The sequence below is a fragment of the Lissotriton helveticus genome, chromosome 1_1 (assembly GCF_964261635.1).
Source record: "Lissotriton helveticus chromosome 1_1, aLisHel1.1, whole genome shotgun sequence".
NCBI classification, from domain to species: Eukaryota; Metazoa; Chordata; class Amphibia; order Caudata; family Salamandridae; genus Lissotriton; species Lissotriton helveticus.
Window position 1 is genome coordinate 405,980,343 of NC_136057.1, and position 26,441 is coordinate 406,006,783.

The 26,441-nt window shown below is 43.1% G+C and overlaps 1 protein-coding gene across 3 annotated transcripts in view; it reads left to right on the top strand.

The window, feature by feature from the left end:
* The window catches only part of CCDC91 (coiled-coil domain containing 91), a 1,837,163-nt gene that overhangs the window by 596,209 nt on the left and 1,214,513 nt on the right, over positions 1-26,441 (top strand). For all 3 annotated transcript variants that reach the window (XM_078673757.1, XM_078673758.1, XM_078673759.1), the window contains one exon: positions 524-733. In XM_078673757.1, the coding sequence (XP_078529883.1) occupies positions 524-733 (210 nt within the window). The remainder of the gene's footprint in view (positions 1-523; positions 734-26,441) is intronic.

Consider the following 26,441-nt stretch of genomic DNA (forward strand, 5'->3'; position numbering starts at 1 on the left):
TCCTCAGGTTGCAGGGACAGCAAGGCTGTAGAAAATCTGCAGTCTGGGTCTCCAAGCCACCACAGGCTGTTCTCGGCCTGTGCCTCCTGTAAACACGAAACAGGTGATGATTTCACAGAAAACTCTTATCAGGGTGCAAGGTTATCTATCCCGGGGTCTTCTGCCACAGTTGCCCTCCTTCTGTCAGATATTTAAAAAAGAAATGCACTGCACCCTGCAGGACTGCTCTAACCTGTGGCCATCTTGCAGCTGGAGGTATAGCACCCCCCCACCTCCCACCCCCCGACCAGCAACTCCATCCTGACAGTACTGTCTACACACATTGTACATGAACAAATTCAAAAGAAGATCTATTTTATGTGCTTTGAAATCTGGCCTTGGGCAAAGACATATCACTTTTTTTCTCCACTTCTTTTTGTATGCAATGTTACTGTGTTATTGTTTTGAATGCTAGAAAGTTTGAAATGCTGGCAATGACTTAATCTGTATTGGTTAAATCCTAACAATATTGTACATGGTATAGGTCCTGGCAACTGATAGTGCCACCTTGGATGAAGTCCCAGTTTCTTCGTTGAATGTTCTAGAAGATGCTGGGGTTGAGGCATTGGCTAACGTGTTGGAGGATGCGGAACCACTGGAATCAAAACGGGCAGAGGCTTCGTTGCAGCAAGTAATTACAAATCTAGACCTCAAACTTCAAGCTGCTGAGGAAGAGAAAGGCAGGATGAAGAAGGTGAGGCTGCATATGTGCACAAAGCATTTACTTACGCCAAGAGGAGTTTTCACATTTGTATTTGTAAAATGCTGTATTGAGATACATATATATATTTTTTATTTGTCTATACTTTTAGGTTTCTTGCAGTTTCCAAAGATCTTAGAACTTGTATGATGCAATTGATTTCTGCTTTAATTGACTCCCCATCTTTCATGGTCATGTTTTTCTTGTCATGGGCATTAATAATCTGATTATGTTTGACTCTTTAGGATTGTTCTCACAGCAGCTCATCAAAATAAAATAAACAGTTCTCATAACAAAACCCACTTGCATTCAGTGTGGCAATGTCCCCTCACTGGAAATGATTTACATAAAGCAAAGAAGGCCCACACATAAGCTCAATAACTGAAAAAAGGTTTAGCAAAATAGTGCTGCAGCACAGGTTCTTAAAATAAAGAATCTGTTAATTCAGATGACTTCATCATTTTGAACCTTACCTGCCTTCCAGTCATGACTGATCATTTGCAGGTATTACATTATAATTTTTCTTTTTTATTGGAGACGAAATTTACAGATGGAAGACCCAAAAATATTTTTTCCTTTCCATGACAGTGGCATTTCCTGAAGCCTCGGTTTTTGATGGTAGAAAAGGTTACCAGTAATGCCCATATTCCAAGTATAGGCGGTAATACTGGCAATGTAATTCAGCTCCTGTAATTAGAAATACCTAAGGAAGTTGGTAATTTCAGAATGTAGAGTTACCATTAATCCTATGTGGAATTAAGAATAAAGGTAGAAATCTGTGTTTCCGCACCAGTTTCCCCGCGTCTCCCACAGATGGCATGACAGATATCTTGTCTGCCTAGTTACAAGTGCATTAGTGTAGCACATGGGGTCCGCCCATTTGGTCCACCATGATTTTTCACAAATGACTACCCATTAAAAAAAACATGTTACTGTGAGTGAGTCTTATTAAGTGAGTCTCACTCACAGGAAATTCACGGTAATTGGACTAAGTGTGTTATCTAACTGTGTCCTCCTTTTAAGAGAATGCAGATGCTGGCAACTAGGGTAAGGGGGACAGGGCTGGTTGCATGTGAACATACTTGTGTGTGGGCTTTGCATGTAAGACTACTGTTATCGACAGCCCAGTATTTAAGCATATGTAGCCTAGCGTAGAAGGGGCTGTGCAAGGATTGCTATTGACCTGGGATAGGCCTTGTTAGATTTGGGGGTCTCTAGTTGGCAGAGGTAGGTACCTTTGTCCAAATAGGGACCCTTGCGTCTAGTCATGGTAAGGGGTACACTCCTAAAATAACCCCTGCTCACCCCCTTGGTAGCTTGGCACGAGCAAGCAGGCTTATCTCAGAGGCAGTGTGTAAAGCATTTGTGAACACATACAGTAATGCAGTGACAGCACTACAGATGGACACCACACAAGTTGTAGTATAAAAATAAGTATTTTTATATAGACTTAATCCAAGACCACATACGACAAAAATCCACAATACTGTACTTTAAAAATGGTAGAATTAGCTTAGTTCTCTTTAGATGTAAAATGTGACACTTTAAGTTCAATGTACCTTTGGATGTGTAACGCTATACAACTAAAGTGTTGCGGGGAAGGTGATGCGTCGGTTCCTTACACGCAAGAACGTGATGCGTCCGGTCCCTACTGATGCGTAGGGGATGCGTTGGTTCTTCTCAGCGTGGGGAAGTGATGCGTCGGTTTCTTACTGCACTTCTGTGGCGATGCGGGCCGCAACGCCGTGTTGCGATGAAGATCAATCAATCAATCAATCAATGACACTTATAGAGCGCGCTACATACCCGTAGGGTCTCAAGGCGCTTGGGGGAGGAGGGGTTGCCGCTACTGCTCGAACAGCCAGGTCTTCAGCTTCCGGTGCAGTGAAACAAAAATGGCGTCTTCTCCTTGATGCGACACGATGCGTGCATGCCCGACGGCCATGTGGTGACTCAACGATTCTTCTAAGCTGCGACAGGCCCTGTAACACGCTTCCCGGTGATGCGGCGGCGTCTGATGTGACATCGATCCTCTTCTCCGGCAATGCGATGCGCTTCGGCAACGATGCGACAGCTGCAGCAGTGCCATGCTTTCCCAGCAATGCGACGACGGCGGCTGCGACACGCTTTTCCGATGATGCAGTGGTGTCTGGTGCGACGTCGATCCTCTTCGGCGATGCGAGGCGCTTACGCGTTGTGAAGCAACAGCGGCAGTGGCGGCGTCACGCTTCTTCTTCGTGAGTCGTGCTTCAGCTCCTTGAGACACACAGTCCCTCAGAAAGCCCAACACAACTGCAGGCCCTTCCAAAGAACTCTTGGGGAGCTGGTGGGTGAAGTCTGTTTTCCCTGAGACTTCAGCAGGAGGCAAGCTCTTTCTCAAGCCCTTGGAGATACGTCTCAAGTTGAATGAAAGTAGTCAAAGTCCTTTCTCCTCTCTTTGGCAGTCAGGCAACCACTGCAGGCCAATCCCTCACGCTTAGGGATAGTCTCTCCTCAGTCTCTCTGGTTCCTCTCCTCAGCAAAGGTTTCTTCTTGTTTCCCAAAAGTGATCTAAAGTTTTTCGGTCTGGGTCCCAATATTTATACTCATTTTCCCTTTGTTCTCTGAAAGCAGAGCAGCCTTTGCCTAGTCCAAACCAGTGCTGGTCAGTCCTGTAGAACTGTTGACAAAACTCCTTTCCATTCACAGTGTAGGCCAGGGACATCAGATGCACCACAGGAGGTGGAGCCAGCATTGTGGAAGGCATGCGCAGCCCTATTCAGGCCCCAGGTGCAGCTCCTCCCTCCCATCTGCATGCAGATCTCTCTATTCAGCCCTGTGCTGACTCACCCTGTCTCCTGGAATCCCCCAGCCCCTGCCACTCAAACTCCATACACAACCTAGCAGAGGCAGGCTCGGATGGTTAGAAAAGAAAATACCTACTTTGTAAAAGTGCTATTTTCAAACACAGAATGTTAAAACCAACTTCACTAAAAGATGTATTTTATCATTCTGAGTTCAGGCATACTAAACTCGAATTTATATCTAGTTCCCTGAGTTAGTTAGGATTATAAAATGTAATAATCAAACTACCCATTCTGGACTATGGGGAACAGATAGACTTGCAATAGTGAAAAACGAAAATGGCTGTAATTCACTATTACAACATGCCACACACACCAGGGCAAGTCCTACCTTTTACCTACAATGCACACTCCCCTTGGGCCTACCATAGGGGTGACTAATATGCAGAAAAGGGAAGGTTAAGGGACTGGCAAGTGGGTGCACTTGCCCAGTCAACATGGCAGTATCAGACAGCACACAGGCTCTGCAATGGCAGACCTGAGACACACTTTTACAGGCTGCTTCTGTGGGTGGCACAACCACTGCTGCAAGCCCACCAGCAGTATTTGGTTTGCAAGCCCTGGGCACACTCAGTGCACTGTACTCGGGTCTGGCAAGTAAACCAAACAAAACAACATAAATGACCTAGACTATATGGGCACTTATCGACTATTGTAATTCTTTTTAGGTACACTGTATATTGCTTCAATATTACAAATCTCCTCCCTTTTCATTAATTGTACGGGTAGTAGGTGTGTCCTAAAAGTGTGCCTCCTTTAATATCTGCCCATTCCCTTATGATAACCATAAAAATTCCAATTGCAAAACATATAACAACACACACCTTAGTGTCAAACTATACCCAAGAGTACGATACAAAAAAGTGTATTTCAACTAGATAGAAACCTCCTTTTTAAAAGTTTGTCGAGTGCTGGTGGACATAGAGGTTTCTTGACTCTGTGAAGCCCGACGGTCTAGCTTGTCACGAGTCGGGTGGTGACTTTTTCCGGAAGTACTCGCCATGCTATTGAGTGTATAGAATTGATTTAAGAAGTGCCTGTACCAAATCCCCTGAAATTTCGTTTTGCTTACTTATCAAACGGGTAGAATGTGCATGGTTCTAATTGTAAATATAGGAATCGACCATTGTGAGACCAAATAAAGTTACAGGTTCGAGTGAAACACACGCTGTGAGATTAATAGGATCGAGTTAAACACATGCAGTGAACCCTGCTAGAAAGAGAGAATTCTAGCATGTGTGGTTGTTCAATTTTATTTGTACCTTCATTCTCTCCCAAAGATATTTAGAAACGGTTTGTTGACACACCCATAGCTCAATTAGGGACAAAATGGTGTTGTTTAATGTGTACCTATAACATGTGATAGGATTATATATGATATACACAATCTGTCTTTTACCTATATCTCCACAGTAAAATTGAAGGGGAAGGATTCATGACCCATAATTGGTGGTGTTCCAAAAGACCATTACCCTACCGGCTGGTACGAGTACTGATGGCCGTGTGAGGGTAATCATAACAGAGTTATATGTGTGTGGGACAGGACTATATATTTCACAGACAGGTTCCTCTCTTTTTTATAAAAAACGTTTATTTTCATTTATTTTCCAGTTGCGAAGACTTGTTTGTCCATATGCAGTGGCTTTAATACATATGACGCCCTGAAGAAACTGCCTGAAAATCGAGGGCAGTGAAACATGTCGGCAAGTAAAGTGGTGTTGGTTGGATAGTTAGTAACCACACTCACTTTTTTTAGGTTGCACACCCAACACAAGAAACAGAATAAAATTATATATCTGTGTTGTTGTGTGTATATTTTATATGTTTTTTGACACTCCACTGGTTGTTTTGTGGTCTATCCTCACTGCATACACTTACCTCTGTTTGTGTTTCTTGGACACGTTCTTCTTTTTTCTGAGCTTGATGGTGCCAATGATGAGAACAGGGCAATCCTGGTGAGTACTTTCCAGGTTCCCGTTGGTGGTGCGCCCGTGAGGTGCCATCTCGCTCTCACACACTTTTTTGTATCGTATTTTTGGGTATAGTTTGACACTAAGGTGTGTGTTGTTATATGTTTCGCAATTGGAATTTTTATGGTTATCATAAGGGAATGGGCGGATATTAATGGAGGCACACTTTTAGGACTCACCTACTACCCGTACAATTAATGAAAAGGGAGGAGATTTGTAATATTGAAGCAATATACAGTGTACCTAAAAAGAATTACAATAGTCGATAAGTGCCCATATAGTCTAGGTCATTTATGTTGTTTTGCATTTTGAGTGGAGGGCGACCTATGACTAGCTTTTCCCTCTAAGCTCCTGGTAGTTTCAAAAGTAAACCAAACAAGCCAATCATGGAGTCACTAATCAATTTACAAAAAGGAGAGCATATGCACTTTAGCACTGATCAGCAGTGGTAAAGTGCCCAGAGTCATAAAACAGCCAACAACACAACAACAGGTCAGAAAAAATACACGAGGAAGGCAAAAAGTTAAGGGATGACCCTGTTAAAAGGGCCAAGTCCAACAGGCCTTATAATAGTAGTGGACATCTATAGTGAAGGACTGTAGAGCTTACATAAAAATCTGTAGTGCTTTCGCTATATTCTGCATATAAGTGAAATCTGATTCAAAGTACAGTTTCACGCCACTTAGGCTGACTGGGTTCTGCAAGGTATCAAACTGAGGTAAAACATGCATGCCTAATTTGAATTTGCAGTTCACAAAAATTACATCAACATCTTATGTGACTTCAGGAATTCTTATATTTCTGTGGCTCAGCTTATAGTCAGATTACAATCTCTGATGTTTTGGTGGGAAGAGGTCAGGCAGTGATGTCAGCTAGTGGCCGAACTGGGGCCCCAGAGAGGTTATTTTCTGAGAAAACTCGCCATGTTGGACTGTCCCAGAATACTGTGTAGGAGGTTCGGAACAGGGTGGAGGGATTTTGTGGCATTCTAGGATTGGCCAGGAGTGCCTGTCATCTAGAAAATTCCACCTTCACCTAAACCTCTTGTACAAGGGCGACACAGATGAGAAGAGCCTGGACCTGGGAAGCGACTACTGCAGACATGATGCCCAGCTGGAAAACAAAGCCACATGATGCCCTGCAAAGATGGACTAAAGACTTTGTCATTAGCTGACTCCCAGCACTAGGATGGAGCTCTTCAGGGCCAGTGGTGCGGGTCCCCTTATGCCCTTGAGGAGCTGTTGAACCTGCCTGGACTCTACTGCACCCCAGGTGTTCTGCTAGACAGCCAGTATGGTGTCCTGCTGGTTGGTTGCAAAGGGGCTATGTCAGATTCCCCCTCTGGCAGGCGAGGAGCACCAGGAGCCAAGCAGAGGTGAAGGATGGCTCAGTGTGCTTGACCATCGAGCTCCCCACTAAATGTGCCCCTTTAGAAACCTGAAGACATGATGAAAATGCTCCTGCTGGCTGTACAACTTGAAAAATGTGACCTTTTAAGAAGGAAAATGAAGGAAAAGGGTGAATAGTGGTCCACCACTCTTTCTTTCTAAACCCTTGTAGTTGGCCAGGGCCGAAGGTCAGTGCAAAAGTATTATTTGGTTTTTTTCTTGAGCAGCTAATGAGCATGAGGCTCCCCCCCGAATCCTGATTGGCCCTGGTGATCTCAGTCTCCCAATTTTTTATTTATTTATTTTATTGTATGCGTTTTTATATAGTGCGGACTTTACCCGAAGGTGTCAGAGCGCTTCACAATAGGAACAGTAGTGAAACATGAGGAGAAATTACAAGTGAGCATGTTACAAAAGCTAACGTTACATTACATAAGGCAATAGTGACAATTGTGCATGTATCAAGAGCAAACAAAATACAAGCGGTAGCAAACGATACGTTACAAGTGGAAAAAAGTGACATGTGTGTAAGTTACAAAAGCGTACAAAGTACAAATAGAGGTATAATACTGCACTAAATGGCAGATACTCAAAACACAAGAACAAACGTTACGTTACATGAGGCAATGGTGGCAATTGTACATGTATCAAAAGCAAACAAAATAAAAGAGGTAGCAAATGATACATTACAAGAGGGAAAGTGGCGTGTGCATGTTACAAAGGAGTCTAGAAGTATAATACTGTAATAAATGGCAGACTCTCAAGCCACAAGAACACATTGGGAAGGCACTTCTAGAGTCATGCAGAACAGAATTTCCTATAATGGAAGGACTTCCTTCAGATAATAGTGAGGGCATGAATTCACTTTGGAAGTGTCTTTGAAGGAGGAGAGCTTTGAGGTCAGTTTGAAGGCTTGGGAAGAGGTGGTGGTCCGGAGCTGAGTTGGAAGTGAGTTCCAGATTCTCACCGCGTTGCCTGAAAAGGATTGGGCCATCGACCTTTCCTTCTTGAAAGTTAGAGGTTCAAGCAATAGATTTTCCGGATTACGTGATTGTCTAGAGCCTCCTGAGAGTTTCAGTTTGTTCGCCAGGTAGCGAGGAGAGGAGGAGTGCAAGGCTTTGTGAGTGATACAGGCAGTCTTGTAGATAGATCTTGCCTCAATGGGAAGCCAATAGAGGGTGGATTAAATGGGTGTGATGTGGTCGCTTCTTTTGGCCCCATATATGAAATGAGCTGCTGAATGGAGAACAGATTTAAGGGGGAACAGGTGGGATTTGGGGAGGCCAGTAAGAAGAGAGTTGCAGTAGTCCTGTCTGGAGAGAACCAGCAATTGAACCAGACACACCATGCAGGCAGGAGTGGAAGACAAGCTGCTCCTGCTCCGGACCAGCAAGAGCAAGGCCAGCTCCTTTTTCCACACCCGACGTGATCACATAAGTTGGGAGTCGGCAGGGCAGCCAGGAGTTAGCTCCCTGTGCTGCTCCTTTCATTCCTACCTTCATGTGGGAGTGCAGTGGGCATGGGCACCCAGTATTAATGAAATAAAAGAAATAGAGTGCGAAGCAAAGCCGTTTCAAGTAAACAACAGCTGTTCTAATATTGCTGAGGAGTCTCCCATAATTCCCCGCAAAGGCTTTATTTACTTATTTACTCTTGCTTTTTCGGCACGGTATTTTTTTTTACCGAAGTCTCGAAGCATATTGAAACATTGTCCCTGGGAGAGGTTTGGTTTGAATTTCTAACACTCTGAGAACTTGGGATTTTGCTATGGGGTGCAGGGACCCCTAGTGGTTGGTTCTATGGCTATATTTTGTGGCCTGTAGCTGTAGCAAGTAAACGAGAGACTAAGGCATGTATGTGTTTTGAAATCAAATACTTTATTGTTGACATGAAAGTGAACAATGAACGTTTGACATTATAGTGAATGCTTATTAATATTAGTTTCACAGATTTTAATGACATTCTAAGGTTCATATTTGTAGATTTGTTTAATATTGTGGTGACACCCTGACAAAGCCAGTAGGTTTGCTATGTATATTCTGACACCCCTTATATTATGTTAACTTGACCAAGAATATCATGCTTATTGTTAATGTTGTGACCCATTGACAAAGCCAGTAGGCCTGCCTTTTTTTAAACTGATATGATATGAGGGTGTCACTAAAGGTTTTTCCATTTACCTTATGTACATCATTGTAATTGAATATCCACACCGTATTTCAAAACGTATTTGCAATACTTTTTATTTTTAAAAGAAAAAGCCCTCACTAAACAACAATTTATTGAGTATTGTAATGCATGCCTGTGAATTGAGATTATTAGCCCACATCGCCTCCCATGAGTAAGAATTTAATTGCTCTGCTTTGCTACCCTAGATAGTAAGTGCTACAATAGAGTACTTCTTTCTCAGTAATAAGACAATTGTGTTACATGTGGAGCACTCACATCCTTTCCAATTAATAGCCCAATTTCTTACAATTAGGATATAGTGCACTTTTTTCATAAGGCGTACAGTTTGTGAGGGAGTACATTCGACAAACTCTAGTTTGGAAAACTGGATTTATCAAGATGCATTAAGTCAATTGGTACAAACATTTTCACACTGTGTGAACCACATCACTGAATGCAAAGGAATGAATATAGACTTCTAAGAAGAAGATAAAGGTGGCACAGACCAGAATGGTCAGATCAAATAGAATCTCTTCGAAGCCTCAGTAGAGAGGAGCCTAGTATGATGCCAAAGAATCAGGAAATATTTTATCATGCTTTCCTAACATACAGAATCACTTGTTTTGAAGCTAGGTATAAAGTCTCTGTTTGGAAAATGCAAGTCTACTTGGAGCATGACATAGACCATTAAATCTGCAGTCCTTCCACAGCCCTTTGGGAGGAATTTAAATTAGTGTTGAATCTGGCCAAAGAGGCAGCAAAGTGGAAGATCCTAATGCCAAATTGTGAGATATACAGACAGTGGCATACCCATACACACTGCTAAGATGTGCTACCAACATGCATATCTGGATGCCTTACAACTAAAGAGGGAGGCATAGGATGGCAAGCCACCTCACTAAATAGGCTTGACTACAGGCAAATTACTTAGTAGCATCATAGTTATTTGCTGTGTGTGCAGTACTTTCAATTCCTAAACGGTAGATATGGATGTGAACTAAATAGATGGCAGATAACATCTCACACAGATCCAAGTCCATTAAGTGGCAATATCCAGCAGATAGCCTCACCCCTGGAGAGCTACTTATCTATCACCTAATCAAGAAAGCCTAGCTAAGTCTGTTAGCACTGACCAATCAGTGGAGACTGTAGGTAGGCTGGATTCTGGTTTATAGAAAAGAAAGTCTTATAACTTACTTTCTGGACAAATTATGATAAAAACAACAATGTTAATCTCTTGAATTTATCATTCTCCAGTATTAGGGTGTCTTTCATAGATTCACATGCCTGAATCATTCCCCGTCGTCGGAGTGGGAGTCCCACGGTATATAAAAAAGCAATAATATGCTATAATAACATTGGAAAAACCAATAAATACCAACCAGGAAGTAAAGTAGCCCAAGCTACAGTAGAAAAAACTTCCAAACTCATGACTATCCTAGTCATTTTGTATAGTCCAAACTACAGCCAATCAGGCGACAGCACCCACCAGAATGTTCTCCCCAGAGGCTCAGGCTCTCAGATTTTCTACCGCACGTCGTGTGAAGGGAGTCTCCCTGAGCTCTGCTCAGTTTTCTTCAATTTTCATAGTTTTTTCTCAAATTTTTCTTCAAAATATCAGTTTTGTAATGTCTTCTTACATTAAGTCTACCTTCAGGCCCTGCGTGCCTTGTGGAAAGCTGAGACTTTTTCTGTGAACCCTCATGAAGAGTATATGGACCAGCACTCTGCCTGTCTCTGACATGGTAGGAGGAGAAGGGGTTGTTCTTGTGCTTAGACTATACCCCCCTTCTGATGTGGGAGGATTTTTTGTTTGTCCTGCACGTTAAGATGTTAAGAGATGCTTCTCCTCTACTTCACCAGCTGAAGTAACATCACAATTAAGGGGTCTCTGGCCTTCTTTGAGTCTGTGCCTCCCACATCTACGCCCACGAGATTTACTCTCAGGCGTCTAGACTCACTCTGCGCACTTTTCTACGTAAAAATGTGCCAGCTTGTCGACGATACGGTCGATTTACTCTCAGAGGATATCGACGACAGTGAGGACAGTGCCCTCTTGTCGACTGCAGGCTCGTCGACCACTGGGAGTTTTGTCGATGTAAATGTCTTTGACAGTTGGCCTCGTCGACTGTAGGCTCGTCGACTGTAGGCTCGTCGACGGCAGGCTCGTCGACGGCAGGCTCGTCGACGGCAGGCTCGTCGACGGCAGGCTCGTCGACGGTGGCCTCGTCGACGGTGGGCTCGTCGACGGTAGGCTCGTCGACGGTAGGCTCGTCGACGGTAGGCTCGTCGACGGTAGGCTCGTCGACGGTAGGCTCGTCGACGGTAGGCTCATCGACGGTAGGCTCGTCGACGGTAGGCTCGTCGACGGTGATCTCTGTAGACGGTGACCTCCGTGGATGTTGAGCTCCGTAGGCGGTGAGCTCCATAGACAGTGAGCTCCGTAGACAGTGAGCTCCGTAGACAGTGAGCTCCGTAGACGGTGAGCTCCGTAGACGGTGAGCTCCGTAGACGGTGAGCTCCGTAGACAGTGAGCTCCGTAGACGGTGAGCTCCGTAGACAGTGAGCTCCGTAGACAGTGAGCTCCGTAGACAGTGAGCTCCGTAGACAGTGAGCTCCGTAGACGGTGAGCTCCGTAGACGGTGAGCTCCGTAGACGGTGAGCTCCGTGGACGGTGAGCTCCGTGGACGGTGGGCTCTGTAGACTGTGGGCTTCGTAGACGGTGGGCTCCGTAGACGGTGGGCTCCGTAGACGGTGGGCTCCGTAGACGGTGAGCTCCGTAGACGGTGAGCTCCGTAGACGGTGGGCTCCGTAGACGGTGGGCTCCGTAGACGGTGGGCTCCGTAGACGGTGGGCTCCGTAGACGGTGAGCTCCGTAGACGGTGAGCTCCGTAGACGGTGAGCTCTGTAGACGGTGAGCTCTGTAGACGGTGAGCTCTGTAGACGGTGAGCTCCGTCAACATTCAGCTTCGACGCCAGTTGACTTCGTTAACAGATGACCCTGTCAACTGTTGGATTCGTCGACGTTTGAGCCCGTTGACAGTTGGTTTCACACACTATTGACTTTTATGCACAGTGCTTTTGTAGACGATTTATTTCGTCGACAGCAGCTGTCCGCTACATCCACGTGATGGCGTGATGGCTTTTTACTTCCGCCATTATTCTTCTTGGAGAATATTGGAGGTTTTCCCCTCCTTATTAAGAGAGCGGCAAATCGGTTTTTCCCCTTTCCCCTCGTCCTGGGGAAACCACAGATGCAAGTTCGTTCACTTCCTATCATAGAATTTATTAGGAAGAAGGTGTTAAACTCATGCAGGGGCCAAACTCTGTGCCAGCTTTTTTCCACGCCTTGACAAGACGTGTGAAGCTCGCCACTATTCACCTGTTTTTCTAGTCTCTCAGCCTATCCTGACTCAGTCATTACTCAGGCGGTTCAGCGATTATCTTGCAAGCCAGTGGGCAGGTATGCCGCCAGATGTGCTCTGACATGTTGGCGCTAGTAGAACGTATTCCAGAATCCTCCAAGCCTCACACTTTGAAGATCCTGCAGGAGGGAGAGAGAGAGAGTAGTGCATCATTAATAATACACTGTGCAGCGGACATTGCGTGTACAAGTTTTTCGACAGCTCGCAAGAGGGGCAGCATGGCGCAGACATTTTTGCTTCAATGCTACGTCTTTCGCAAGGAGGTTCCAACTTCAATACTTCACTTGCCTTTTGATTGAGGATCCCTTCTGGCCAGCACACAGATACTGCCCACACCCTCTGGATATAGAATCACAGCCTTTTCGGGGTGCCGAGGACGTAGATCCACGTCCTTTTTTCAAGGGAGTTCCATCCAGTATTGGCTCCTACAATCAAAACCAACTGCGTCACTCAAATCAAACACAGTCATATGGGCAAAGTACCAACAGTTCCTACATAGAAAATCATCGTACAGCCGAGGCAACTCTTCTAAGAAACAATGGATTACCTTGAACCCACCTTTATTCCCTCCAAAAAACGTCGGAGGTCTAATATCTCACTTTTATTCCAATTGGTCAAAGGTGACAGAGGACCGTTGGGTTTTTAAACGTCATGCCCAAGGGCACACTCTAGAATTTGTCAAATTTCCCTTTTTCTACACCTCCAAAGGGACCTCCACCTTTCTCATCTACGGGAGTCGTTTGCACAAGTGTCTATATGGATACAAACAGGGACCGTCGGAGTGATTCCGAATCTCCAACAGCGTTAGGGTTTACTCTCAGTTCCTCCTCAACAAGCAAATCAGGAAAGTAGCGCATGATTTTAGATCTTTGCGCAAACTTTACCAATGTTGTACCTCAAGAAAGTCCTAAGGTTCTTATGCCAGAACGACTTTATAACTACATTCAACCTCCAAGATGTCTATTTTGATGTGCCAATTCTTCCTAAGCACAGGAAGTGGCTACACTTTACAATAGGTACAAAACATTTTCAATTAAAGTCCTACCTTTTGGACTTAGGTCGGCTTCACGTGTCTTCACGTAGTTCCGGGCACCAGTGGCACCCTATCTATGTCTGCAAGGCATACAAATTCATCACTACTGAGACAACTGTATAATAGGTGCTCGCTCTTATTTACAAGCAGTCCAGCACACCCAGACTTGTCACTCACTGTTTCAAAACCTGGTTTTCAATAAATCATGACAAGTCCCAACTAGTACTAACTCCAATATGAACGTTTCTCGGAGCATCAATCCGTACAAACCTAGCAAAGGTGTTTGTCTCACACGAACGACGGGCCTGCAGCTCCCACTTGGTGGTGCTTCTACAGATTACACATGATAAAATTGTTAGAGGAGCTAGACAAGAAGTGGTTGCAGGTCTCCAGTTCAACCTAAGATATCATTCTAATCACTCCTCGGATGCAAGAGGCCTTTCTTGTTTGGTGAGTCCAAGAAAGAAATTTGTATAAGGTGTGTGCGTTTCCTTCAAGAAGCGCCAAAATTACACAATCACTACAGACGCATCCCTCGAGGGTTGGGAAGCATGTCTTCGAGGGCTGAAAGTCAGCGGGAAATGGAACCCTCAACAAAAGGCTTGGCACATCAATCTGCTAGAGCTAGGTGCCATCTTCTTAGCCCTCAAATCCTTTCGTGCAATCATTCAAGGGGCCACAGTATTGGTTCGCTCAGACAATACTTCAAGTATGCATTACTTAAACATACAGGGAAGAACGAGGTTGGTTCTTCTATCTTATGAAGCCCAAGAGGTATGGGCCTGGGCGATACGACACAGGATCAATCTCTTGGCTGTTCATGTGCCGTGAGTTGCAAATGTGCTGGCGGACACCATCAGCAGGTCAACGGTGTCCAACAACGAATAGGAATTACATCAGCCAACAGCGGATTGAATCTTCCAGCAGTGGGGTCATCCCGTTCTGGACCGCTTTGCGATGAAAAAGAACAGCTAATGCCTGTTTCTTTGCAAGCTGGCTTACCCACAGGGACTCGCAAGGGAAGATATTTTTCGATAACCTAGTCTCAAATATATGCTTACGCCTTTCTTCCGATACTGTTGGTTCCGGGAGTTTCTCCGGAAGATGAAGAAAGATCCATGTCGCTTTATTCTCTTCGCCCCCAGGTGGCTTCGCCAATTCTGGTCCACCGAACTTCTTCTCCTCTCTGAGTGCGATCCAATACAGTTTCGACCAATACCGAATCTCCTCTCCATTCAGAATGGTCAGATGTGCCATCCGGATCCGGCTTCTCTAAAATTAGCAGCTTGGCGTTCTGAGCACCTTGAATTAGCTCATCTGAAAATCTTGACGGATTGTAAGGAGGTACTGGCTTACGCGAAAGCACCTGCTAAATTAAAGACATACAGACTTTAATGGTAAAGAATCTGCATTTGGTGTTAATCGGCTGGGGTTCACCCATTTCATGCAACGCTGGACCAGATATTACCTTTTTTCTTGCACTTGGCAAGATCAGGCTTATCTCATGCAACGTTGAAGGTCTTTTTGGCAACCATTTCAAGGTGACGTCAGGATGGGTCCACCTCTCTTTATTCTTCAAGAATACAACAGTTCTTTAAGGGACTATTCAGAATGTTTCCTCCTGTACGTCGTCCGCCTCCATCATGGCATTTTAATGTAGTTTTAGCGCAGCTCATGCGCCACCCATTTGAGCCAATTCACAGGGTGTATTTCAAATTCCTAACATGGAATGTTTCTTTTTTGGTAGCATTAACTTCATCTAGAAGAGTCAGTGATGTTCAAGCTGACACCGTCAATTCACCTTTCTGGCAATTCACGTCCAATTCTGTGGTGGTACTACAAACCCAAGGTTTATGCCTAAGGTGCCTTCGTTTTTTCACCTGAACTAACCAGTCATCTTAAAGACGTTTTTTCCTAATCCGCAATCCCCTACGGAGAGGGCATTACATACCCTTGACATCAGAAGATGTTTAAAATTCTATTTGCAAAGGACCTCTGCCATTCGCAAATCTGATCAACTGTTTATTGCCTATGGAAAGATAAGGCAAGGACAAGCAGTGTCTAAACAAACCATAGCTAGATGGATTTCTGCAGCTATTGACTTTTGCCATCTTCAGGCTGGAAGACCTTTACAGACAATTCCAAGAGCTCACTCTGCAAGAGCTGTTTCTTCCTCGACTGCTCTTTTCGCTGGAGTTCCTCGTCAGCAAATCTGCAGAGCAGCGACTTTATCCAACAGACATACTGTCACCAGGCATTATTGTTTGGATGCTGCCAGCGAGGCTGCTACGTCAGTGGGTCAAGCGGTTCTACGCAATCTTTTCAGATAAGATGAGCCTCTGTTTTTCCCACCTCCTCTGTACTGCTTTCCAGACGCTTATTCCATGCCTACTATGGATGCATTCTCATGTGCTTGCAAGTTTTTTCATGCATATGAGTGTTGGCATTTTATTATGTGAATGTATATACTTGCTATGTACAAATTTGTTACAAAAAGCGTCTTCCAAGCATTATTTCAGTACTGCTATCTACTCTGATTCAGGCATGTGAATCTATGAAAGACACCCTAATACTGGAGAAGAACAATAGTTACTTACCTGTAATCTGTGGTTCTCCAGTATTGGTGTCTTTCATAGATTCACATGCAACCCGCCCACCTCCCCTCTGAGGCTCTTTAGGCTAGGATTTTTTTAGTTTCACTCCTGTGCGAGAAAATCTGAGAGCCTGAGCCTCTGGGGAGAACATTCTGGTGGGTGCTGTCGCCTGATTGGCTGTAGTTTGGACTATACAAAATGACTAGGATAGTCATGAGTTTGGAAGTTTTTTCTACTGTAGCTTGGGCTACTTTACTTCCTGGTTGGTATTTATTGGTTTTTCCAATGTTATTATAGCATATTCTTGCTTTTTTATATACCGTGGGACTCCCACTCCGACGACGGGGAATGATTCAGGCATGTGAATCTATGAAAGACACCAATACTGGAGAACCACAGATTACAGGTAAGTAACTATTGTTCATACCCTTCTTTTAAGTCTTAGAATGATATTTTCTTTTTTTTCAAAGTAGAATGATATTTTCATTTCCTTCCTAGCACTAACTATGCACTAACTATGCATGCATAAAATATTGTAATGTTAGCCAATGGGCCAAGTATCTACAATGGGGAAAAAAGTACAATGGTAAGATTTTCCTCACCAGGGTTTATAAAACATCTTTTATAAGTACCCTGATTGTATTTACATGCCCCCAGCCCTCCCTGCAACACCTGGGGTACCTAATATGTAAGAATAAGATAGAATAACACTTTTATAAGTGCCTCTACTACCAAAGTTGAGTTTGGGCACAATTTACATTTAAAATTAGTCCAATTTAAAAGCAGTGTTGCAGAGCAGGACTGCTTTTACACTGACCTCAGGCACTCAGCAGTGCACACATGTAAGTCCAACAAAGGCACTGCCCTCTAAACTTCCATGCCCTATAATATACTAGGGTCTTATATGTATTTTCAATCCCCTTGCCCTATTATCTACCAGGGACTTATAGAGTAGGTCATGCCAATTGTAAGTTTATTTCAATGCATGTGTGTGTGTTTAAAATAGCCCTGGCCCTGATTAGCAGGGCACAGGGCACAGTCAGAGTCAGTACCAGTCAGCACCAAAAAAGTGGGGGTGAACAGGCCAAAAGAGTGACTTTCTAACAGTGTAGTGCCTCATTCCTATCCTCAAAGTTACTGCACTGGCAGCTCCTTCACTAAGGCATTCCTTATTATCATTTTGTTTTTTGCATCCAGCTTGCAGCTGAAGCCAGGTGGGCGGGGCTCCCCTCACGTCACAGGGGTAGGAGTGGTGTCAGCACCTAAAGTGCACATGATGCTTTGCCCGGCCGTCTCGGGCCGGCCAAAACGTCATGCACACTTTGCATGTCCTCCACGCAGGCTGTATTACAGCCTGTACTGAGAACATGCACAGCCTGCCAGCTCCTATCTGTGCACCAAACCACGGCACTCAGACCAATCACAACGCTGCTAAGGCAGTGTTTGTGTACTTCCTGACGTGCAGAGGAGGACAGAGAAATAAGATGCGGCGGTAAAAAGGTAAGTCCTTTTATTAAAATGATTTCCCTCCCCCAGTCCCCTTCCCCCACCACCCCTGGTCGGTAGCAGCCGCTACCGGGTTACTGCCAGCTCACAAGATTTTGGTGGAGATGATATATATGTCACTTATCGTTTAAAAACATTATCTGCACTTATTCTCTTCCATCACTGTTGGAAAGCAGTGGGACAATAGAAGTGAGTCAATTTAAAGAACATTCGATTGCTAACACTCCTCAAAGTAGAAGTGCACAAAGCAGTTGGACTGTTTGATTTGCTGTGGGAGAACATTTAACATTACGGTGCTACAGTCACTTTTTAGACCATATTCCAGACGTGGGTATCTCCAGTGACTTATGTTTTTGCAACAAACCAGAGTGCAGAGTGCTTTTATTTCAAGTCAAAGTCAAGTCAAAAGTTTTATTTGTATTGGTACTCGACAGAGGACCACAAAAGATTTTTTTTACATTTTACATATTTTAAAAGATTCAATTTTATCAATACAAAGGTAAAAAGGATTTTAAAAATTTGTACAGATTATAACAAACAAATTCATTCGGAGGTTGTTTGCACAAAGATATAAGTTCTCTCACCGTTGTGATTCTACAGGAGCGATAGATAGGTTCTAGGAATCTAGTACGGGCTAAGATTACTTTCTGATTCGGACATACAAATAAAGCAAGCTCCAAAGTCTGATCGCCCCCTGCACACAATGTACATAAAGGAGATCCTCCCGGGAGCCATCTTGAAGTATATGATAGAACGGGTAGAATGCCTAATCGAAGCATAGCGATTGCCCTCCTTGCGCCATGTGTCAAAGTAAACCCAATGTAGGACCGGTTTTGTTTGTATTCTATTGAGTCGGCAAAGGGTTTATAAGTAGCTAGTTTGTTACAATGTCGAGAGTCCACTTCATAGCTCAATTTTGGGGTGAAGCATTTTAGGAACAGTTTCACTTGAGCTGGTGACCAAGTAAGCAGCAATTTAGTGCTGATATTTGCTATACGAAATGCTTCAATCATGTTCTCTAGGAAAATTTGCTTTTTAGCGTCAGACCCAAAAGTCTCTTTTTTCAGCAATGACCTTAAAGTGTTCTCTTTTGCGTGTAATAAGTTGTAGGCCCACCTAATTGCATTTGCAATTGCTACAGCGTAGGAGCTTGTGACTGATAGTTCCAATCTCAGTGCTTGAACAGGTACAGCATCTGACACTTTCATGATTTTTCTTAAAAATGTTCCCTCTTTGCGATCCATAAAGGCCCATTGTTTTATGGGGATGTACTCCGTCGCATAGGATAATACAGGTGGTATTTTTACTCTATAGATGTTTATCCGTGAGGAAAAATGTCTGTTCCCTGTTGCGCTATAGAGTCTCTGGAGGGCCGCGGCATGTATGTCAGATTTCCTTTGTAAATTTTTCAACTGTGTTGTATTTGTTAAATTTTTGGAAAGGATCCTGCCGAGGTAGGGATAATCATTGACTTCTTCTATCTTTTCTCCTCCTATCCTCCAAGTATATTTGGCGCTTTGTTTCCTCCCCGAGAAGGCTATCACTTTTGTTTTCTTAATGTTTGGAACTAAGTAGTTTTCTTTGGAGTAGTTGTGCAGAATATCCAATGATATTTGTAATCCGAAAGGAGTGAGGTCCAATAACACTATGTCGTCCGCATAGAGTAGTGCATGTATGCTTTGATTGGCAATTTTAGGAGGTAGGCTGGAGCCTAATTGCAGATGGTAACACAAGTCACTTAAGTAGAGGGAGAATAGGATCGGGGCTAGAAGGCACCCTTGTTTTAATCCATTTTCGGTTTTAATTCTTTTCGTATGACCTTTTTCTCCCCCCATTTGAACTTGACACCAGGTATTGGTATGTAAACTTACTATAGATTGTAGCAGTTGTTCGTGTATTCCAAGCCTCCTCAATTTTCTCCATAGTGTTGGTCGGTCTACCCGATCAAATGCCGTAGAGTAATCTATAAATGCTGCGTAAACGACCTGGGTTTTTCGGGTTACATATTTGTCAAGAATGACCTGGATAACTGCAATATTATCTGTTACCGAATGTTTAGGTCTGAAACCTACTTGAAACATGGGTATCAGGCCTGTCATAAAAGCCCATTCTTTCAAACGATGTAATATTTCTGCTGCAAATTCTTTTCCCACAGCGTCCATGAGTGCTATTTGGCGGTAATTGCTAGCTTGGGTTTTGCTTCCCTTTTTGTGAATGGGGATGATAATGCTTCCCTGCCATGATTTTGGTACTTGGCCAGTATCAAAAATATAATTGAAAAGGGGACATAGCAACTGACTCCATTCCTTCGGGGCGACTTGTAATGCTTTGATCGGAATTTGATCCGGGCCAGAAGCACCGGTTGTTCTTGCATTACGTATATTCAGTTCAACCGATATAGCTGTAGTTTTATTTATTGGACATTTATCTTTTCCTTTGATGTTAACCTCACTACTTTCAGATGGTATTATTAAGTTTGCTTTGTAAAGATCTGTCAGAAAAGTTTCCCAGTCGTTCGGAGGGACCGGTATTGTTTGTAATTTCTTTTTTGATCCAGTTAGTTTTGCAATTAGATACCAATATTTGCGCTGATTGTACTTATTCGCTGCTATCTGGATGTCGACCCAATTACGGTCTTGTAAGGATTTCTTTGATTCTCACGTCTCAATTGATTTTTCAATTTATTTATTTCCTTCTTCACATATGGTGTAGAGTTCATATATTGGGAGCGTATGCATTTGTTTAACTTTTTCTTTACTTCAGAGTTCTTAGTGGTACGCATATTTTTGTCTTTCTTCATATTGTTACCTACTGCGTCCTTTGTTGTCATATTTAGGATTACGTTTTTGAAATCCTTTATAATAAATTCAAAGTTTTCAATAGGATTTTCAGAAAATATTTTTGTTAGAAATTGAGAGTGATCAATCAGTGAAGTAATTTTATCGAGAGTCGAAGAATTCCAGAAGATGCGTCTCTGTTCGCTGTTTATCACTATATTACTTTTATAGTAGATGATATGACAGGCTGGAGAAGATTTAGGTATCCAATCTGTAGTTAAATTCATTAGTGCGTGGTCACTTTCTTGGCAAAACTGGTTATGCAGATACGTGACTGTTTCTAGCAGATCCATACTGCTGATGATGTAGTCTATAATGGATAAAGTCCCGTTACCCCGCCTGGTGTAATTTGCTGGAATGTCCCCTTCCATGTTACCATTCACTATTACTCCATTCATATTAGTCAGTGTTGATAATAGCAATTTACCTCTTTTATCGATTAATATGCCCTCAGGAAATTGCGGGATTATAGTTTCCATACCTTCTTCTAAGTATAATTTTGCCCACTTATTGATTTCTGAGTTGGAGATTTTACTATTGAAATCACCAGCAATTAAGAAGCATGAATAAAGATGGTTTTCTGTTGTATTCACGATCTTTTCCATGATTTCTAAGAATACTGTATCGTGCTTTTTACCTGGGGGGGCATATACGTTAAAGAGGAGAATTGCCTTTGGGGGGGCCGTGTTATGTGTTTTTGCGAAGATTTTAATACACTGTAAGTTTTCTAGATTAGTATCTACTATTTCCTGCGCCCACTGATATTCTTCACTCAGTAAAATGGCCAAACCACCTTTAGCGTGACCTCGGTTAGTAGGTGTTGCTGGGATTTCGTATACGTAATAGTTTTTGAGTGTAATAGGTTCAGTTGCCCACGTTTCTTGTAGGATCAGAATATCTGGCAGATTCCTCAAGGCCGTAGGCAGTTTGTTCTTAATTCTACCTGCGATATTCCAAGATGTAATTTTTAAGCCTGTGCTAAACAGATTGTTGTTGAATGCTCATGATTTTATTTCTATTCAGAGTCTCAGAGACCCAAGCCCAGGACTTTATGCTGTTGCTATTGTCGGGTTTTTTAGGAGCATGGTACCAAACTGCCCTTTGTCCTTTATCCACCAAAATTTTTAGTTTTTCTTGCCCTACAGAGTGTGTATCAAAGTCCGTGTTTTCTTGATCTTCTATCACGTCGTAATTTCTCTGATATTCTTTCACATGTGAATTAGAGAGTGCACGTATTTGAGCGTTATACCAAATTGGAGTTTTACTGACCGTTAGTTCCAATTTTTCAACTACATCATATCCGTATTTATGCAGTGTCTCCTTTTCATTAAGTATGATCCCTGGGAGAACAGACGACCAGAATGTTACCCTTACTAGTTTAATATTGTCTTTATTAGGAAAGATTACTAAATCAAGATCGTTACTGGTCATTGATTGTAAAGACCTTATATGACGTAATAGATGTATTATCCTTCCTCTATTAAGAGGAGCTGAATCAGTGGGAAAAAGTTCCTCAAATTGCAGAATTTTGGAGGAAGACTCTTTCTCCCTTTGATTGTACCTGTTTATGACTTCCCTAGTATTTTTGTTGTTGCTTTGGTCTAGTTCCTCTGAAAGTCTAAGTGGGACATATTCTTTAACTCTAGGATCTAATTGTGGCATCTTTTCTTCAAGGTTTTTACTGTTTGCTGACTTTTCAGTGCTTTGAGATGTTATTATGTTGTCACCATGATCCTCTTCCAAGTTATGTATTATAACTGTTTTTCGAAATTTTAGTTTGAGAGTTTTCTTTTTTTGAATCCTTCTTACTGGTTTTTTCCTCCTTCTTTTCCTTCCTTCTATGTTATTTTCCTGTTTCTTTTTAGCTATCGGTTCTCCATTTCCTTGATTTGATATATTAATAGCATGTATTTCCTGAATATCTAGTACAGAATCATTTGCGAGATTATTTGTTTCGTTTGTTTTTGTAAATATTGGGAAGTGTTTGATTTTTGTTGATGTTTTTCTTTTAAAAGTTTTTTTAGGGAATATATTGTTGAATCGTTTAGATTATCTGTCTTCTGATTTTGTTGTATTTGGGTATTTGATGTTTGAGTGCCGAAGTCGCGTATTCTTTTCTTCTGATCTTTATTATTTTCTTTTGGTATGTCATTTCGCTCAAGTTTGGTTTTCGTTGGTGTATTATTTTTCTCTACTGTGAAGAAGTCTTTTTTCTTTTTTTCTTCAACTAGATGTTTTAATATCCCTATTTGAACGTCCAAAGTGTGGTCGGAATTTTCTAAAATGTTTCCCAGAAAAGAAAGAACTGATTCCAAAATCTCTTGTAGTGAGAACAAGGCTTTAGATATAGGTAAGGTTGTGTTAATGATATTATTATTTATTTTAAGATTGAAGGGGTCCAGCGAAAGGTCAAGTGAGGTGATTGGAAGAGATGTTTTTTCCTGAATATTATTGCTTGTCCCAGGTTCCAACTTTTGTGACCCTGAGTTTGATTTGTTAATATTTGAATCTTCAAATAACATTGAGCTCCCTCTATTTTTTATCGGTGTTGAGGTTTTTAGGGTAGACGTTTCCTGGTCAAGATTTTGTAGATCTTTTGGGGTACAAAATGATTTATTGCTTGACTCAGGCTCCAGGTGACCCAATTTAGATTGTGAGTTAGGTATAATTGAAGCGCTTTCGGTTTCCCTAATAATTGCTGAAGTGTTGAGAGATATTTCTTTGCCTAATGTATGAGATTCTTGGGTATCTTTAGCAGCAAGCGTGGTGAAGTATGTACTAATTGCCGGCGTTTGAGTTATACGACCAGGTTTTATGGCTTTATTTGAGGATTTCCGTATCGCATTCTCCGTCCCCATCCTTTTCATAAATATAGTGCGGGATCGCAGTTTTTTGAAACCCATTTATTAACTAATAAACGTTTATTAATTTATTTTATGTATCGCTCAATTCACCAATAATTTGATGGATATTCTACTATTGTTTGTGGTTTATTGGCTTACCCCAAATCTCTTACGGGAGAAGAACTTTTTTCTGTAGAGTTGAGCAAGTTGAAAGAGGGGGGGCCCGTCCCGTCCTCGTACGTCCCCGGACGGCCACAGACGGCCCGCCCTTTGCCCGGGCTTAGCTCCGTGCGCCGACACGCGCGCGTCCCGCGTCGCGGTGGGGTTGATGGTGTTGATATACGTTTCGCCGGTGGGTGTGTCCGTGGGCGTGGCGCCTGGGGGAAGAGGAACCAGCTGGTCAGTGCAGGGATTGCTGGTCCTCGCAGTCCCCCAGGTTACGCGGGTAGTTTTTCCCTGGCCTCTAACCCTGTGGACTCCAGCTGGGAGCGCTGGACAGAGCGTGCCGACTGCAGCTCTCGCTCACACCAGCGAGTCCTCGGGGAGGCAGCACCTGAGAACACACAAAGAGAGTTGATCCGTCCTCTCGCAAACAGCGATGATCCAGCAGCAGCAGACAGCCAAAGAAAGTGAGTTGCGCCCGCGAAGCGGGTGTCACGAATTAAGTGTCCAAATCGCCGGTGGGTGTGTCCGTGGGCGTGGCGCCTGGGGGAAGAGGAACCAGCTGGTCAGTGCAGGGATTGCTGGTCCTCGCAGTCCCCCAGGTTACGCGGGTAGTTTTTCCCTGGCCTCTAACCCTGTGGACTCCAGCTGGGAGCGCTGGACAGAGCGTGCCGACTGCAGCTCTCGCTCACACCAGCGAGTCCTCGGGGAGGCAGCACCTGAGAACACACAGAGAGAGTTGATCCGTCCTCTCGCAAACAGCGATGATCCAGCAGCAGCAGACAGCCAAAGAAAGTGAGTGCTTTTATTTGACCTTGTGAGTGGGTAAGTACTGGGACTCCTAAGCAATTTTCTCATGCTTGACTGTACAGAGCATTTTCTCTGATTATGCTGTTTTTCAGGACCATTAAATAAGTTCAAGTTTTAATCATAACAGCAAATGCACAATGATATTAATTGCACAATAATGGTTTCATAAGTGTTAGTTCTCAGAAACTCTTCTAAAGCTTGTTATAGGCATGACCGAAAGTGACAATAGAGTGCAGGGAAAGGGGAATTTGTGATGGTGATTTATGTACACTGTTCCAAAATGAAGAGAGAAGATGGAAACAGAAAACCATATAGTTTGGGATACTAGAAGCTGTAGATAAAGGCAGTTTAGTAGTTTTACTACGTACACACCCCTATTACCTTTCACAAGGCCCTCAAATACTTGGTGGTGCATATCATCAGTCAGGGAGACTAGGATGCATGACCACGCATGGATCCAAGTATTTGGGTGATGTGGTGAAGAATTCCAAGGTCCCTTGTGAAATAGCCCCAGACCTTCGAAGACCAAATGGATAATGAAGTTAAAAGTAGTTTACAAGGTCCAGAACAAACTTGTTAAAACACAGAACTTGTAATAATCAGAGTAATAGGGGAAATAGGATGAACTATTGCAAAGGCTCAAACTAGGGTTCAAGGTGGACTTTTGTAGCCTTTTTTAATGGGCCCACCTCTTAGCTCTCAACTTTGTCAGCCTTTTGGAGCTGTAGTTCAGCAGGTCGATAAACACTGTTGGGGCAGCCATCTTGGTTCACTTGGACATCATTATTTTTGTGACTATCTTGATTTGGTTGCATGTCATGTGATCCATGTCCATCAGTGTTTGGTTTGACATCATGTGATTGGTGGCCATCTTTGATTACTCATCATTTATTTGGTTGCAAACTTGATTTGTTTGTCTATCATGTAATTGGTGGCAATTGTGTATCAGGAAATCTGTCCCCCAGCATGCAGTGAGGCTTCAACTTTATATCGCAGTGGCAGCTACATATTAGGAGAGATCCCTCATTCTTGTATGTCGTATTAGGGATTTGCTGATTTAGGCTTCATGTGCAAGCCATGTGTCCCTACCTTTACCCTTCACACGTGAGACAGAAGTGGGGAAATTGTTTTCCTGGAACTAGGATCAATGGAAACCCAGGATGTGGTCTTGGGGATTTGTGATATTAGTTGGGTAGCAAGAGAAAGGCTTCAGGGCTGAAGGACACAGCAGTATCTCTTTGTATGTTTGCCACAAGGAGGTAGCCCACAGAGCATAAATGTTTTGTTGTATGGCGTTTTAGGATCCAAAGTGAATTTTCCCGATTCATGCCCTTATATAGGTACAATTCACATTGCCCTAATATAGGCGTAGAAATCATTCCCTTATTTAGACATAGCCCATGCAGTCCAGGCATGGCTACTTCCACCCATACCAAAACGTCACAACGATTTCTTGGAAAATCAGATTAAGCTGTCAGGGACCTCCCCTTGCTTGAATATTGATTTGTCCACAACTCATGTACTTTACAAAGAACTACTATTCCCTTGGGGTTCTTTACTGACGTTATTATGCCCGACTTTACATCAAACTAGGCACCTTCAAGGTATAAATATGCCTTCACTTGCTCTAGCAAGACACGGTGGTTTGGAGAAGTTTTACTATCTACTTGCCCGACGCAGCTCGCTACAGCAAGTGCCGAAGGAAGTCGACGCTCCAACTGACGCACTGATCGAGAGGCTGAATTTCTGCCGGCGAGAATCCAGCTCCAGTGTTTCCAAGCTCCCCTTGCGGGGTGTTGGGAGATCGAGTCCCGAGACTGAGATACCAGACCTCCTTCATTCTAAACTATGGTATGGAGATGATTAAAACCTAGAGAAACCTTGGATATATTCTTGGCAAAGAAAAACTAAACCTATGCTACACCACACTTACTCCCTCCCGCGTACTAGACTTAGGTTAGGTACATTGGGATAGGCGTATTTTAGAAGCACCAGTTGAGTACTTTTAGCCATTGTTATTTATGTATGTATTTATATATGGTTTAGAAACCATACAATGCTCTTACAGTATTATTTTATAATATTGTTCTCGCTGTATGCATTATACTTTGCAGTCTGCATT